General features: G+C 42.7%; 1 protein-coding gene across 1 annotated transcript in view; it reads right to left on the bottom strand.

Annotated features, from left to right (window-relative positions):
- Positions 1-15,250, bottom strand: part of GABRB2 (gamma-aminobutyric acid type A receptor beta2 subunit) — a 248,391-nt gene that overhangs the window by 50,658 nt on the left and 182,483 nt on the right. The window contains 2 exon segments of the mRNA XM_026660859.1: positions 8,380-8,420; positions 13,380-13,395. Of these exon segments, the coding sequence (XP_026516644.1) occupies positions 8,380-8,420; positions 13,380-13,395 (57 nt within the window).

The following is a 15,250-nucleotide window of genomic DNA, read 5'->3' as shown; positions in this document are numbered from 1 at the left end:
AATAAAATAATGTATAATACACAATGCAGCAATGAAACCACTATTAACATTTTAAAATCACTATATTTTCAGAAGGACACATCTGCACAGCTTCACTAATGAAAAGACTGATTAAGATGCAAATTCTGTCCCAATTTTTTTTTTTAAATTGCCCAGCTATATTTGCTTGGAAGATTATGCAGTGAATCAAACTTGTTACTAACTCCACCCCTTCTCTGCTCTCTTCTGCTGCCCAGAACCTCTTATAGCAGCAAATCTCTCCTCCATCCCAACATATACATACAACCCAGTGCTCATCTACATGATACACCATATCACCAACTACACTGTAATTATCAGTTTCAACGCCTCCCTGCCTAGAAAGTGCCACTCTTTACTTGTCTGTCAAATTCCTCAACCAGAAGAATGATTATTTTTGGAAAATGGATCAGCACATGAAAGAGAGAGGGCTCTGTAGGGGTATGAATGCACAACCCACAGAAGCCAGTCTCCCAGCCCGGGTTGACAGACTCATGCTAGCACCCTAAAAATAGCGGTGTAGACAGTGCTTTGAAATTGTGGCTTAGGCTGGAGCTTCAGCTCTGAAGCCCACCCAACCAAATAGGCTGGGTCCTGTGCCTCTAAAAATTGCTTTGCACCCTTGTTTCATATCAGCTAAAGTTCTCTACCCTTCGGGGCATGCTGCCAACCTCATCTTCATTTCTTGGCCATTTGGAGGTGAGTGAGACAGGGATGGAGCGGGCTTCTGGCGCCAATTTTGTCCATGGTTTATTAAATCATTGTTATATTTATGTTGCTGTCAGGGTTGTGTTGCATTGAGGTAATTGCTGGGATTTGTTTATTTTGTAAGATGACAGATTTTTACGATTATAAGTTTTATTAATATATTGAATGAGATAACATTTTCGTCTGTAACAGCCCACCACCAATCTCTCCCCTCTTCAAGGCCCCAAACTAAATTCACAACCAGTCTTGCAGGCCTTTCTTGCAGGGCTTTATTTATTTTCCAAAATCAACAAACCAAAATGAAAAACAACATTAGGCAATTACCCAACTGGCCTTAGTCTCTGCCCTCAAGGTCTTTCCTCCTGTCTCTGGCCCCAGCCCTCTGGCCCTTAGAGGGGCAAGCCAGTCTGTTAAGTACCACTGAGCCACAGCCTGGAAATGAGGGCAGTGAAGAGTGGCACTGCCCCAGAGTAAGCAACAGGAGCTACTCAGCTTCAGTGTGGCCGAACAGGGCCGCCCAGAAGGGGTAGCAAGTGGGGCAATTTGCCCCAGGCCCCGGGCCCTGCAGGGGCCCTGCAAGCCCTGGCCGAGAAACCCTTTCCTGGCTAGAGGCGCCTTTTTACTTACCTGGCGGCGGTCTGGGTCTTTGGCAGCATTTTGGTGGCGGGGGGCCCTTCAGTCGCTCTGGGTCTTTGGCCGCATTTCGGCGGCAGGTCCTTCAGTGCTGCCAAAGACGCGGAGCGACTGAAGGACCTGTTGCCGCTGCAGACTCGGAGCGCCGCCCGGTGAGTATGTCCGCTCCCCCGCTTTGCCCCAGGCCCCCTGAATCCTCTGGGCAACTCTGTGGCCGAATAGCTCCCAGAGCTGTCTATTGCGGTAGGGCAATATGCACTCTGCTACACACCTACCCCAGCCCCTTGTGCAGCCTGCCAGCTCTACTGACTGGTGTGTGAAAGAGAGCAATGGCTCTGCCCCTTTGGGGCAACATTAGCCTGTAGGGAGAGTAGAGACAGACCAGTCCTTGTGTTCCCTTGTGGAAAGAGACAAAGGATGGTGCAGCGATTAGGGTGCTAGCCTAGGACTTGGAAAAGCTGGGTTCAATCCCATGCTCTAAGGGCTAACAATGCAGGATAGTCTTCAAAATCGCAATATAAATACATTCTAAAATAACATAGTTAAATGCCTGCCTTGACTCTGCCCTTGCCCAATCTTAGACCCAAATTCTGGTAGGGTGGTTGGTCCCCACTATGCTTGGAAAAACATCGACTTCAGTGGGACTCCACGTGGGCCACACTCTCCATACTGCTGGCACAATCTGGCCTTACCACTGTCGTATATTGGTAGGTCTATACTTACGGTGGCATGTAGAGTACAGACACTGCACAACCAACTAGCATGGGTATAAATAGCAATGTAGGCAAGTAGAGTACCCTACACGCTTGAACTCTAACGTATATACCCTACACGCCCAAGCAGTGCCTCCCTCCCTCTACACTGCTATTTTTAGCACTGTAATGTCCCAGTGCCGGAGCCTTTCCCTGTTACAGTGAAAGAATCTGGCAGCAGGGAAAGGCTCCAGCAGCTCGCCCTGATGGAGCTGCAGTGATGGGGAAAGGCTCTGGCAGCTCCCCCCAATGGAGCCTTTCACTGCCATATGTAGCTACACACAGCAGTGAGCATGGCCACAGCTTGCCTTTCACTGTGGCTTGTAGGTACACGTTCCTTACACGTTGCTGCAAGCTTAGAAAAGGTCTGTGGGTGATCCTTTAATAGCATAAGCCAATATACAGGCTCTTATGCTGTTTTTACCACTGGTATAACAAGGAAAAAGGGCAGAGATGGAGGAAAGGAGTATGGCCAGCTGATCTATCACAGAGCTGGGGACCAGACTAGAGGTCTGCTCTGGAGTAATTTTAAAGTGTGACCCAAGCCAGAGTAGACCACAGCCAGATCTGACTCAAGACCTAGCACATCAGGTTGTTTTCATACCTGACCTGAACCCAACACTTGTAGTCAAATCCTGTTGGGTTGCAAGGGTCTAGCCAGTGGCTCAGACTCCATTTTCTTTCCTTTGTTTCCTCTGCAGAGCTGCTGGATCTAATTGCCACATGGCCCAATCTCTCTCCCCGCCCACCGGTCCCCTGGCTGCTGCTCGCTGCCCTGGCAACGTGCACCCAAAGGGCAGCCAGTTCTGTGCCCCAGGTTGCTCCCACCAAACCTCTGTCAGAGCCACCTCACCCTTGGGGCTAAGCTGGGTAGGACTTCCAGCTCCCCATGCTTGCATGCTCAGGCCTCCTCCTGCCAGTGGATTTGGCATGGTGGCATTGCCTTGCTGCACTGCGTATGCTGCAGAGTGAGAGGTGGTGCGACTCATCAGCATGCTCACTCCTCAGCATACACAGCGAGGTGGCAATGGCTAGCAGGTGATGGGCATGGAGCTGCTGCCACCCCAAACCCCTGGGCAGGAGGAGGTGATCAGAAACAACACCCAAGAGAGCCGGGTTGTTTTCATACCCGACCTGAACCCGACACTTGTATTTGGGTCCATTTGGGTTTGGGTCGGGTTGCAAAGCTCTACACTAGCCCTGTAGAAGGATCAGAGGACTGCAAAGGTGAGCTTTGAACTACACACTTCCCTGTCCTGTGCTCTTGTTCAGACACACCACAGAATCTGGCAGACAGCCTTATTATGTATGTAGATGATATCCTCTTATGGATTAAAAGCCCCTTGACATCCTTTATAAAATGGATCAACATCTATGAAAGACTTGCTAGCTACAAAATTAATTGAGGAAAATATGATCTGTTTAGAATTTCTTAATGTTAAATACATGACAACTTGTCCACACCCTTTCTTTCTACAATATATGATAAAAATCACATACCTTTGAGTAAACCAATAATCTCAATTCAAATCAAATTAAAAAAACTGGAAATCTGGAATGTGCTGATCGAGACCTGCTGCTTCTCTACCAAAATAAATCCTTTCATGCCCTTGTTCATTACAAATACTTGAGTACAACAAACAAGTGCTTTATTTAATGAGGAACACGGCAACATTTTGTTAAATTGTTAACATTTTCTGTAGGATATGCAGTATGCCTAGTTTGTCTAAGGGTCAACAGCTGAGGATTTGAAATTCATATAATACCATCATTTTGAAAAGGGCAAACTGTAATGATCAGGGTGTGGGTGGTCAAACCTAAAGGTTAGAGTAAGGTGCCAACCCAGGGGTCAGAGCTGGATACAGAGTCATGGGTAAGGCACAGGAGCAGGGACCTGGAGTGAGGAAAGCAGGAAATAGGAAGAGATGGGGGTCTGGGATAAGGAGAACAGGAACCAGGAGCAGGCGGGGATGAAGGCAGGGAAGCAGAATGGGTCCGTAGTGCAGCCAGTCAAGGATTCCTCTCGTTACTCAAACAACTTCCTAGGCCTATTCCTGATTTAAATAGTGCTACCCAGCCAATCAGGGGTCCTGGACATTTCCCTCAGATGAGGAGCTTTGGGGGTCGGGCCCTTTGTGAGCTAGTGCTTTGCTGGTTCCTTTCTCCAGTTGCTCAGCTGAAATGCTGGGTAGCGGCCAGGTTCAAGGTCCATGATCGCTCACACCAACAGGCCAAAAGCAAACAAACCATTAAAAGAACACTGGAGGTGTTAAAAAAATGTAACAAAAACAACACCGAAACAGATCTTCCCCCCCCCAAAATGTGCACAAATATACGTCCCTATTTTCATTGAAAAATTTCAGATTTAGAAATTTTTGACCAGATCTAAACTACACAATTTAGTAAACTGTGGGATAATTCTTATATTATATATACATATTACACACACACACACAAATGCATTATACATACAAATGTATCAGAAAGTTGGCACTTCTGTTTTCTGTGCTTTTCATCAAAGGCATTACACGTGTCAAAATTTCACAACCAGGGAATAAATCAGAACTTGCATTGAAAAACTGTATATAAGGGGAAGAAATAGTTGTGGAGGAAGTAATAGATACTCAGCTGGTGTCAACTGTCAGTGTAACGATGACAGTTTATACCCACTAAGAATCTGCTGTGTGGACTTTTTTCAGGCTGGGGAAAGAATCAGAGAGAAACAGTGACTCCATAGCTATCATATTGGTTAATTACTTTTAATTATTTGAATGGTTATGACAATATTAGTAAATAGCTGATTTCTGATCAATATGATAAGTTGGGAAGAACTCACTATTAAGAGGGAAAATTAATTCAGATATGGAAAGTCCAGGATCATTTGAGCATCTAAGCTCATGGATGACAACCACAGTGCAAAACAGATGAATTCAGAAAAATGAGTCTTGAAATAAAGATTAAAAAGAGTAGATAATTCCTAAACTAGGAGATAGTTTAGAATACAGACTGAGAAAGGCATTTGGGAAAGCATTTAATTTTCAGCCTTATTTGTGGGTTCAGTAAGTAATTAGGTTGCTGAGCTTTATTGAAAGCTAAATATAATTTAAACCGAAGAGGCAAATGTGTGTAAATAAATATGTCCTATCTTCAGAGGTTAAGAAGAACATTTTTTCTCCCTTCACCATTCACAAATCAAAATTTACATTAAATTGCAGCAAGGGAGGTTTAGGTTGGACATTAGGAAAAACTTCCTGTCAGGCTGGTTAAGCACTGGAATAAATTGCCTATGGAGGTTGTGGAATCTCCATCATTGAGGATTTTTAAGAGCAGGTTGGACAAACACCTGTCAAGGATGATCTAGATAATACTTAGTCCTGCCATGAGTGCAGGGGACTGGACTAGATGACCTCTCAAGGTCCCTTCCAGTTCTGTAATTCTACGAAGTCTTCCTGAGGACTTATAGCTGCTTTGACACTGCAGGGTCACGTGATCATGTCACCTGGTACTGGACTCAATCTTGGACTGCTAGTATTTGTCCCATAAAGGGTATGTGGATCAAACTGGGAAACAAAGGATTCCTTTGTAAATCCTATTTAAGGCAGGGAAGTGAGTTAATCAGGGTCGGTTCTTTACTGAATCTCTGCCCAAGATGACTGCTGAAAACACCCAAGACTGATCTGGGGAAGAAAGGACTGGACCCAGGCTAGAAGGTGTCTGGCATGTGAAAGGAATACCTGGAGTTCTAAGCTGCAAACAAGAGCAGTTTGTCTTCAAGAAACTGCAACCTGCTTAAAACAACATTTAGGGTGAGAAATTACTACTTGTAGCCAACGTATTATTAATATTCTTTCTTCTCTTTTCTGGGAAACATCTGGGACCATATCCTAGCACGTCACTCAAGATGCCCTTATTCCACAAGAAGCTCTATTAAAATCAAAGTGAGTATGCATACTACTTATGATGAATAAGTGCAGCAAGAACAAACACAGGCCTAGTTACAGTATCCACTACAATGTAGCAATAATAGACTGTACATTGTTTAGTGTAGATGAGAAAGCTGAATAGCTCTAACAGATAAGGAAAAGACAGTGCAGGTCAAACCTGTCCGGCTTTTTCTTGCACAGATTTCCTCAACACTGGTACACTCCCAACCTGCTTCAAACTCCTGGAGTTTGTGCCATTGCATGTTAGTGAGGGAAGTCAGCGTGGGGTGAGGAAGGAGTACCAGTGATCACAGACAGGCCTTTTTGGCCAATTTTGACCCTCCAAACTTCTAAGCACAGTAAGAAGAACAGGAGTACTTGTGGCACCTTAGAGACTAACAGTAAACATTTGGGACACTACTATTTATCTCCTCTCAGTTGCAGGATTAATGAAAATATGCTTTTGAGCCAGCGGGGCTGCCACCTTCCATAAAGGCAAAATTCCTCTTCATTTCAGCCAGTGCTGGAGAACGTGGGGGAGGCAAGAGGGACAAGAATGAGGAGGAAACTTAAATGTTACACCTTTTGTAGCTGGTAAAAACAATATACATCAGTAACAATTATATACCATGCACTTTTATCTCCAAGACCAGCCCAGTGGTCTAACGGCAATGTAATCAAGGGCTACGAGTTTGGAACAGAGTTTAGTCCCTTGTTCCTTTGGATGATATGGCCTGGGAGAACTGCAGAGACAGCATCCTTATGCAATATGAGAGAGCTCTGTGATATTGTAGATGGAGCTCTTCTGCAGCAATGCTGAAAAAAAAAAGAATCTACAAAGAGTGCTGTATCATCAGCTGGAATGAGGATCACTGTTACATGGCGGTCCTTGAATGGGATGGTGCATGGAAAAAGAGATATATCTTGGTGTTCTTCACAAAACCACTTATTAGAAATGATCTGATCATTGTCTGTAGAAGGTTTTTTTAAAAGACTACACCTTTAACAAATCTATTTTTAACTGTCTTTTCAAAAGCCAAGTTTGAAAAATGCTGGCAAGAAAGACTTCAGGGCGTGATTTGTACTGTGAAAATGCCACCTGTCTATGTGCTGAAGGCATTTTCTTCCTAACTCATTGCACACCTATGGCATTTGGATACCCTAGTTCAACTCTCACCAACTCTCACTCAACTCTCAGCAAATGAAATTAACTATCCACTATAAAGTGGCCCTGAGCTATTAGCTAAGGAAATAACACACTTAGTGATTTCACCTAACATCAATTATACATCCGGATCTGTAAAATCATGTCTTTTAACTCTTCCCATTGCTGGTAGATTTCAAATCATTGCAATATGTAAATTGCGTTTTCAAAATTGAGACTGGTGATTTTGGGTGCCCAACTGGAGACACATTAAAGGAGAATGTTTTCAAAAGGTATGGAGCTCAGCAATTTCTGAAAATCGGGCCCTTTGAAGGTGTCTCAAAAGCTAGAGAAGGCTGGGATTTGTAAAGCACAATCCTAATGATTTCTAGCATAGTTGGTTGAACCATCGCACTGCAACTTCTCTCTCCTCTCAACACTGAAAAAGACTTAGGCAGACCTCAGAGCTTACTCACAAAGAAAGCTTATTATATACACTCTATGGTGTGCATATAAAACCATGAAGGAGGAATTATTGCTGCATCTTCTGGTCTTGAGCATCTATACTTTTTGGGGGCTGCTACAGGCATCTTTCTACTGTATGAAGCTCAATTCTGGACATATTTTTCCATGGAGCCACCCCAGTTCGTCCCCATGACAAACTCCACAGTGGAGTCAGTATATACCCAAAACGTGTTAGCAAAAGCTGTGATAGAAGTGATAGGGTATAGCTATACTTGAATTTTTAGTCATGTTTTAACACATTATTCAACACACTTGTAAGTTTCCAAACAAGACACAAGCCAATAAAAAGCAAAGATAAAAAAATAACGACAACGGAGAAAGAACAAAAAAACAGATAGGCAGAGCATTTCAATGATGTTCTCAATAGCCCCACTGCAGTACCAAATTTTGATGAAATGTGAACCTGATCAACTTGATATTAACATCGGTCCAATAGAGATGTCAAAAGTACAGGTTGCAATCAAAAAAGCTGAAAAATAAAGTAGTGGAAGATGATCAAACTACAGCAGAAATGCTGATACCAACAACAAAATTGACAGAGCTGTTCAGTGAAGTTTGGAGAAAAGACTCCTCCATAGAAATGCAAGTCTGGAAGGGACCTTAAAAAGTCATCCTGCTCTGAGGCAGGCCCAAGTAAGCTTAGACTACCCCTGAAAGGTGTTTGACTTTATCCAACTTGTATTTTAAAACTTCCATTGATGGGGATTCCACAACCTCCTTTGGAAACCTATTCCAGAGCTTAGCTACCCTTATAGTGAGGAAGATTTTCCTCATATCTTACCTAAATCTCCCTTGTTGCAGCTTATGCCCATTACTTCTTGTCCTATTTTCAGTTGACATGGAGAACAATTGATCACCATACTCTTTATAACAGCCCTTAACATATTTGAAGACAGTTGTCAGGTTCCTCAGTCTTCTTTTCTCAAGACTAAACACACCCCATTTTTTAATCTTTCCTCATAGGTCGGGTTTTCTAAACCTTTTATCATTTTTGTTGTTCTCCTCTGGACTCTCTCCAACTTGTCCACATCCTTCCTAAAGCGTAGCGCCCAGATTTGGACACAGTACTCCAGCTGAGGCTTCATCAGTGCCAAGTAGAGCGGGATAATTACCTTTCTTGTCTTCCCTATGACACTCCGGTTAATACACTCCACAATGAAATTAGCCTTTTTTGCAGTTGCATCAAATTGGCGCCCCTTATTCAATTTCTGATCCATTATAACCCTCATATCCTTTTCAACTGTACTATCACCTAGACAGTTATTTCCTGTTTTGTAGTTGTGCATTCAAGTTTTCCTTTCTAACTGAAGTGCTTTGCACTTGTCTTTATTGAATTTAATCTTGATGATTTGAGATTAATTCTCTAATTTGTTACGGTGTTTTGAATTCTAATCCTGTCCTCCAAAGTGCTTGTAACCCTTCCCAGCTTGGTGTCATCTGCAAATTTCACAAGCATACGCTCTACTCCATTATCTAAGGCATTAATGAAGATACTGAATAGTACCAGGTCCAGGACTCACCCCTGGGAAACCACACTAGATGCGTCCTCCCAGTTTTGAACTACTCTTTGAATACAGTCTTTCAACTAGTTGTACACTGTAGCCTACTGGGCTAGCTTGCTTTTATTATATTCACTGCTTTGTATTATATTCTGCTTTGCATTATATTCAGCAGTAATTCAAGAAACCTACAGGCCTGTATCCTATAAGACATTAGCTTCAGCAAGTTAGCATAAGGCTTGAGGCCTAGGAACTTTGAACAGAAACTTTGCACAGATAAATGGCCCAACAAACCCCCCCGCCTATTTGGGGAGTTGAAAATAGAGTTTAAGGGGAAGTTCTGACCACAGGTACATGAGTCAACCACAGAAGTGTCCTGGCAATGAACTGACATACATAACAGGTACATGAGATACATCTAAGGCTAGCCTGCTTGCTTGCCTATATATATTTTCTTATAAGTTTCTTATTTTCTTATGGGTTTATTTGTTTTGTTATAATAGGTTTATATTAGAGTATATTTTGGCTGTAACATAAGGTACTTACAGGCCACATCCCATATGTTGAGCTAAGGCAGAGTTAGCATACATATATTTGGGACCTTTCACCTAGATAGATGGTGATGAGCTAAAGCATAAGGTCCATATATGGCTGCAACCTTTAACATAGAGGATGCGTTGAAGTAGGCTGGCAAAGGGGGCAAAGTTCATATGCTTTTAAACTTACCAGGTACACCACAACTTGGAACTTGGAAAGAACCGAAAGAACTGGTTAGGACAGAAATAACAAACGTGATAGCAAGCCACAAAAGGGCCATGGTAATGAATGAAGGTGAGGAAATACAAATAAGGAAAAGGGGAAAAAATCCCCCACTGAATATGCATCAAACATAACGGCGTCAGCGTAACATATTATAAAAGTGGCATCGCAGCCGAGGGACAGTAGGATAAAGAGATGTAGTCCTTGGGAGATGCCAGAATGATGGTCACTAGTGATGATGGGGAAGGTGATGGTGACGAGAAAGACAATGGCTAACACTTCAGGTAGTTTTACAAGGGATGTGTGAGTATATGGATGTGCAGATGTACATTCTGTAGTATCTCTATCTACCTTACTGAGCTGGGGTATTTGTGACTGTGCTAAATGTATTTAATAAATTATATTTGTAAATATAAAACAGTTCCTATAATATGAGTGTTCCAACTGTGCACATCGGGGTTCCCAACTATATAATAATTTAAATACTACTGGGCCTGATCTTGGGGCAAGAACCTGTCAATCCTCAAAGTGATAACTGGGGATTCTTAAGTAATCAATATAATTAATACCTAATTTAAAGATCGGGCAAGAACAAATCCATGCTGGCTATTCCATATAACCGTAGTGATATCCTCCAGTGCCTACAAATTTATTGTTTAATAATTTGTTCCAGTATTTTTCTAGATATCGAAGTTTTGCTAATTGGACTACAATTCCCCGGGTCCTCTTTCTTCCCCCTTATTAAAGATAGGTGCTATGTTTTCCCTTCTCCAGTCTTCTGAGATCTCACCGATCCTCCAAGAGTGATCAAAAATAATTGTTAATGGTTCCAAGATGGCTTCAGCTAGTTCCTTAAGTATCCTAGGATGAATTTCATCAGGATCTGTCGACTTGAGTACACGTAACTTATCTAAATACTCTTTAACCTGTTCTTTCCCTGGGCAGCACCATATTGGCCAACACAGACGTGATATCATGGATAGGAAAGGCATCCCCAACATTTACTAAACTCAACAATGTATAGGAATCAAAGATACACAGAACTGAGAATTTTCAATTCAAATGTAATCTCAGTGCGAACTTATGGCTGCGAAAGCTGGAGATCTACTAAAACGTCAGAGAGGCCTTCGAAAATAAGTGCCTAGGAAAGATTCTGGACATTGATTGGAAAGACTTAATCACTAATAAACATCTGAGAAATCACAAACCAGAAGCTCATTTCCACCAGATTCAGAAGGAAGCACTTGCCATATTTGCGGCCTGCACTCTGGATGCCAACATGCAGACTCCCACATAAAGCTATGTGATGGGGTACACAAACCCCCCACTGGACAAGAAGGGGTTAAGGAGCTGCTCTGTGCTCAGCCAACTCTGTCCTGCCGCAAGCTGGAGGAGGACTTAAAATAGAAGCAGAACACACTTGAGGGCAGACCAGGGAAGAGAACAGTCCTACAACCCTCAGGCAGGAACTTCCCAACAGCCACTGCCTGAAGGTCCCTACCTGAGAGAAGGGAGGGCCTGATCCTGATAGTGAGTCATTCCTTGCTCTCTTATTAAATCGGATTTTTTTTTGTTTATTAACTACCCCAGAAGTGAAATACTTTGAAGTGACCTGGCCAGAGCAGGAAGAGGCCGGCCACTGCAGAGGCAGAGCAACAAGCAGCAGCAGACTCCCCTGGAGAGTGTGCTGCCATGCTGTGCCATAAGGATAAGTTAGCAGTGAGCTGACCCCTTTGCAAGCTGTCAAGTGGAAGCCAAGTGGGGTGAAGAAACAAGGGCATTCAAGAGAAACTTTAAAAAGAACCCTTTGCAGGGAGAGCAGCAGAGTCGATCCCAACACAATAGAGCAAATGACAGCCGCAGCAAATGACAGAGAGGAATGGAAGTGATTGGTTTCCATTCTGTGCAGCAACATTGGTGCAGAAAGTATATAAAAAACACATGTAGACAGGACACAAATGTTTATTCTAGGTTTAGCTGTAATTAGGGACAAATTTATGTGTCATGGAAGATTTGAGTAGCGCCCACATTAGAATTTACAATTGATGCATTTGAATGGACTATGAGCCAAATGTTTGTGCTACATGACAGTGAACTGGATATCGTAATTGATTTTTTTATGCTTTTAATAGCAAAACACCGAACAAGTTATCAGGCTGGCCAATGGTTTAAATAATAAATTAATGGGAAACATGATATTTTTTAAGAAACAAATATGCAAGAAAATTGGGTCAATTTTTTGGGTGATATTGGAGATTCAGCAAAAAATCCCAAGACTTTTGATTTTTTTGTGTGCATAGCATTACTTAACACTTGAGTATTTAGCGAGGGATGCATTCCTTTTGAATCCATTTCTCCTTTCTGTTGGTCTTCTGTGCACTAGCTTTCATAATTAAATAACTGGAATTTTAGATTTTTACTCTAAAGGTAATTTGCCAAATACTGAAAATAGGCAATATTTGACATTTATGGAGGAAATAATTGTATAATTTTTTTCACATTCTTGAAACTGTATACCCTTAAAGCAAACCAGTTCCAAGGCTATCATTACCTTGTTTACAGCTTTTTCCAGAGAGTGTTTAAAAATTACTGCCCTTTTCTTAAGGCTTACAATGGAGTATGCCAGTGTTTCCCAAACTTGGGACGCCGCTTGTTTAGGGAAAGCCCCTGGTAGGCCGGGCCGGTTTGTTTACTTGCCGCGTCCGCAGGTTCAGCCAATCACGGCCGCTGCTCCAGGCCAATGGCAGCTGCTGGAAGCGGCACGGGCCGAGGGACGTACTGGCCGCCACTTCCAGCAGTTCCCATTGGCCTAAACATGCGGCATCCCAAGTTTGTGAGACACTGGAGTATGGGAATTAATTTAACAATTCTTAATTATCTAAGGATAAAACAGACCTAGACTACATCACAAGGACTTGATGAAGAAGGGCTAAACCCTGATTAGCATAACTGGTACAAATTCCAGCTGGTTCTTGTCTACTCTGACGGGTTAACACTGTTACAGCTAGACCAACTGCTAGCAGCCAATGCCTGAATTGGGCCACTCTGAAGTTTAGACAAGGTCTTAATCTCTGGCTAATTCCCCATTTTGAGGAGTAGTTAGTGCTGACAATCTATCTACACATTCAAAAAAAAAAAAAAAAGACATCTATGCTTCTTATTGACTACTTAGTCAACTTCTCCCCCTGCCCCAGATTTTTTTTCCAGTCAAGGGATTTGTTCCCTTCATCAGAAAAAGAATATTTGTGAATGAAATGATATGAGTGTCCAAAAGCAAATTTCAATCAACAGTAGACTTGGGAACTCTGCTCATGCACTCTACCTTGACTTTATCCATCATGTATTTCCTGCATCTAGCAACCTCAAAGCTAATGCGTGATGTTGGATCTATTCAGGATTTGATTGTATTTATCCACACTATTCCTGTGATTTAGCTTCACTCCTGTGAATGTTAATAACATCTGCAGCTTTTATTCTGAGACTAATTCAATGACACCAAACTTACTACTCCTGGGGGAATTCTGCACCAAAAAATAAACATTTTGCACACGATATTTTAAAACTCTGCAAAATTCTGCAAATTTTATTTGTCAAAATAACACTACATAATCATGCCAGTTTCAATTATTTTGGTAATTTATTTCAAAATATCTGTCAGCAAGTATGTCTGTAACAATACACACACACACACAAAATTCCCCCAGGAGTAGAGAGTTAAAGAAACCCATATGACAATCCAGTTCATTTTTCTCTCCCTCCTCCCTCCACCCCGAGCCCAGCCAGGGGCCAGACACCCACAACCCCTCCCCCCTCGCCCCCCCGAGTCCAGCCGCGGCACCCCTGCAAGGCCAGACAACGCCCCCAGAGCCCAGCTGTGTCCCCCACCCCAAGCCAGACACCAGCCTCCCCCTCCCTGAGCCCAGCCATGCTCCCACAGGCCAGATACCCATCCCCCCTCCCCAAGCCCAGCTGTGCTCCCCCCCCCCACCAGGCCAGACACCCATCCCCCTACCGCCCAGGGATCCAGAAGGAGATACAGCCTGTTGCTGGGTCCCAGGCTTGAGTGGAGTTTCCTGCATGCCGCCATTTCCTTCCTTCAGGGCATGCAGGGAAATGCAGCTGCTAGGAACTCTCTCCCACCCTCCCCCGCCACCCAGTGTCTTCTATGTGTGAGCTTGGCTTTGCTGGGTCCAGTGGCCCCTAGTGGCAGCCAGCAGCTGCAGCCCATTTCTGTTAGGGAAAGGAAATTATGTGCAAAAAACATTAATTTCTACAACATTCTGCATTGTGCAATGGCGCAGAATTCCCCCAGGAGTAACTTATTTTGAGCTCTAAAAATCATTGCTAAGTGGCAGTGCTCTCAGAATTTATTTTCCTACTCCATATAATTAGTTAACAAACCAGGTAATGTTATGGTCTAAGCATCACTCAAACTTATCTCTGTGCCTTGTACATTACATGTAGTATCACCACTAGCTAGTTGAAGCCTTTCATATCATATTACTTACATTTAAGTATATAAAGTATATATGATTGCTGCAATTTGCCCTATAGCTTCAAAGTCACTTTCATTAAAAGGTATTAGCTTATTATCTTTATTTCTTAATAGTAAATTTCCTAACTTAACACCACTTTTCTGAAGATGTTACATTTGACTCCTGTGTCCAGTTGGATCAGATTGCCATTCTCACAAATTACTGCAGCCCCATGTTTTTCTCTAGGGTATGTACCAAGTTCCATACATATCCACAAGCAAGGCCAATCTATCTGTGTGTTCACTTAGTGTCCACATGTGCACATAACGCTGGACAATTTGGCTATTTTCTCCTATTATTTAATAGAAAAATCATTATTGGACAAGGGATTTTCAAAGTCACAAAGGCAGTTAGACACCTAAATCCCAAGACAATGTGAAAGAAGTGCTTAACTCTCATTTATGCCTTTCAAAATCTCCCCTTAATTTATTTTTGGAGGGAGGGCTCCCTTGTATAGAATGGAAGGGCTTTTATGGCAATTTTGCTTCCTTCTTCCATTTTAGAACTATTTTCTCAAATAGTCACTATCAGAGTGATAATTTGGTCTTCTTTTACTAGTTTTCCAGGAACCACCCTCTCTCTTTCCTGCTACTGCTGCATTACTCTGTGAGTGTTGGATACTTCACTTTTTCTGTAGGTGGTGTTAAATCCACAATTACCTACTGGACCCTGGCAAGGCTCTTCCTAAATATTCAAGGTTTTCTTTTTCAGTCTTTGCTTTCTTCTTTTCTTCCTTTACATAAAGCATTTTGCC

Source organism: Terrapene carolina, unplaced genomic scaffold, assembly GCF_002925995.2.
Source record: "Terrapene carolina triunguis isolate 2854851 unplaced genomic scaffold, T_m_triunguis-2.0 Scaffold838, whole genome shotgun sequence".
Taxonomy (NCBI): domain Eukaryota; kingdom Metazoa; phylum Chordata; order Testudines; family Emydidae; genus Terrapene; species Terrapene triunguis.
This window is presented reverse-complemented; position numbering and strand designations above follow the sequence as displayed.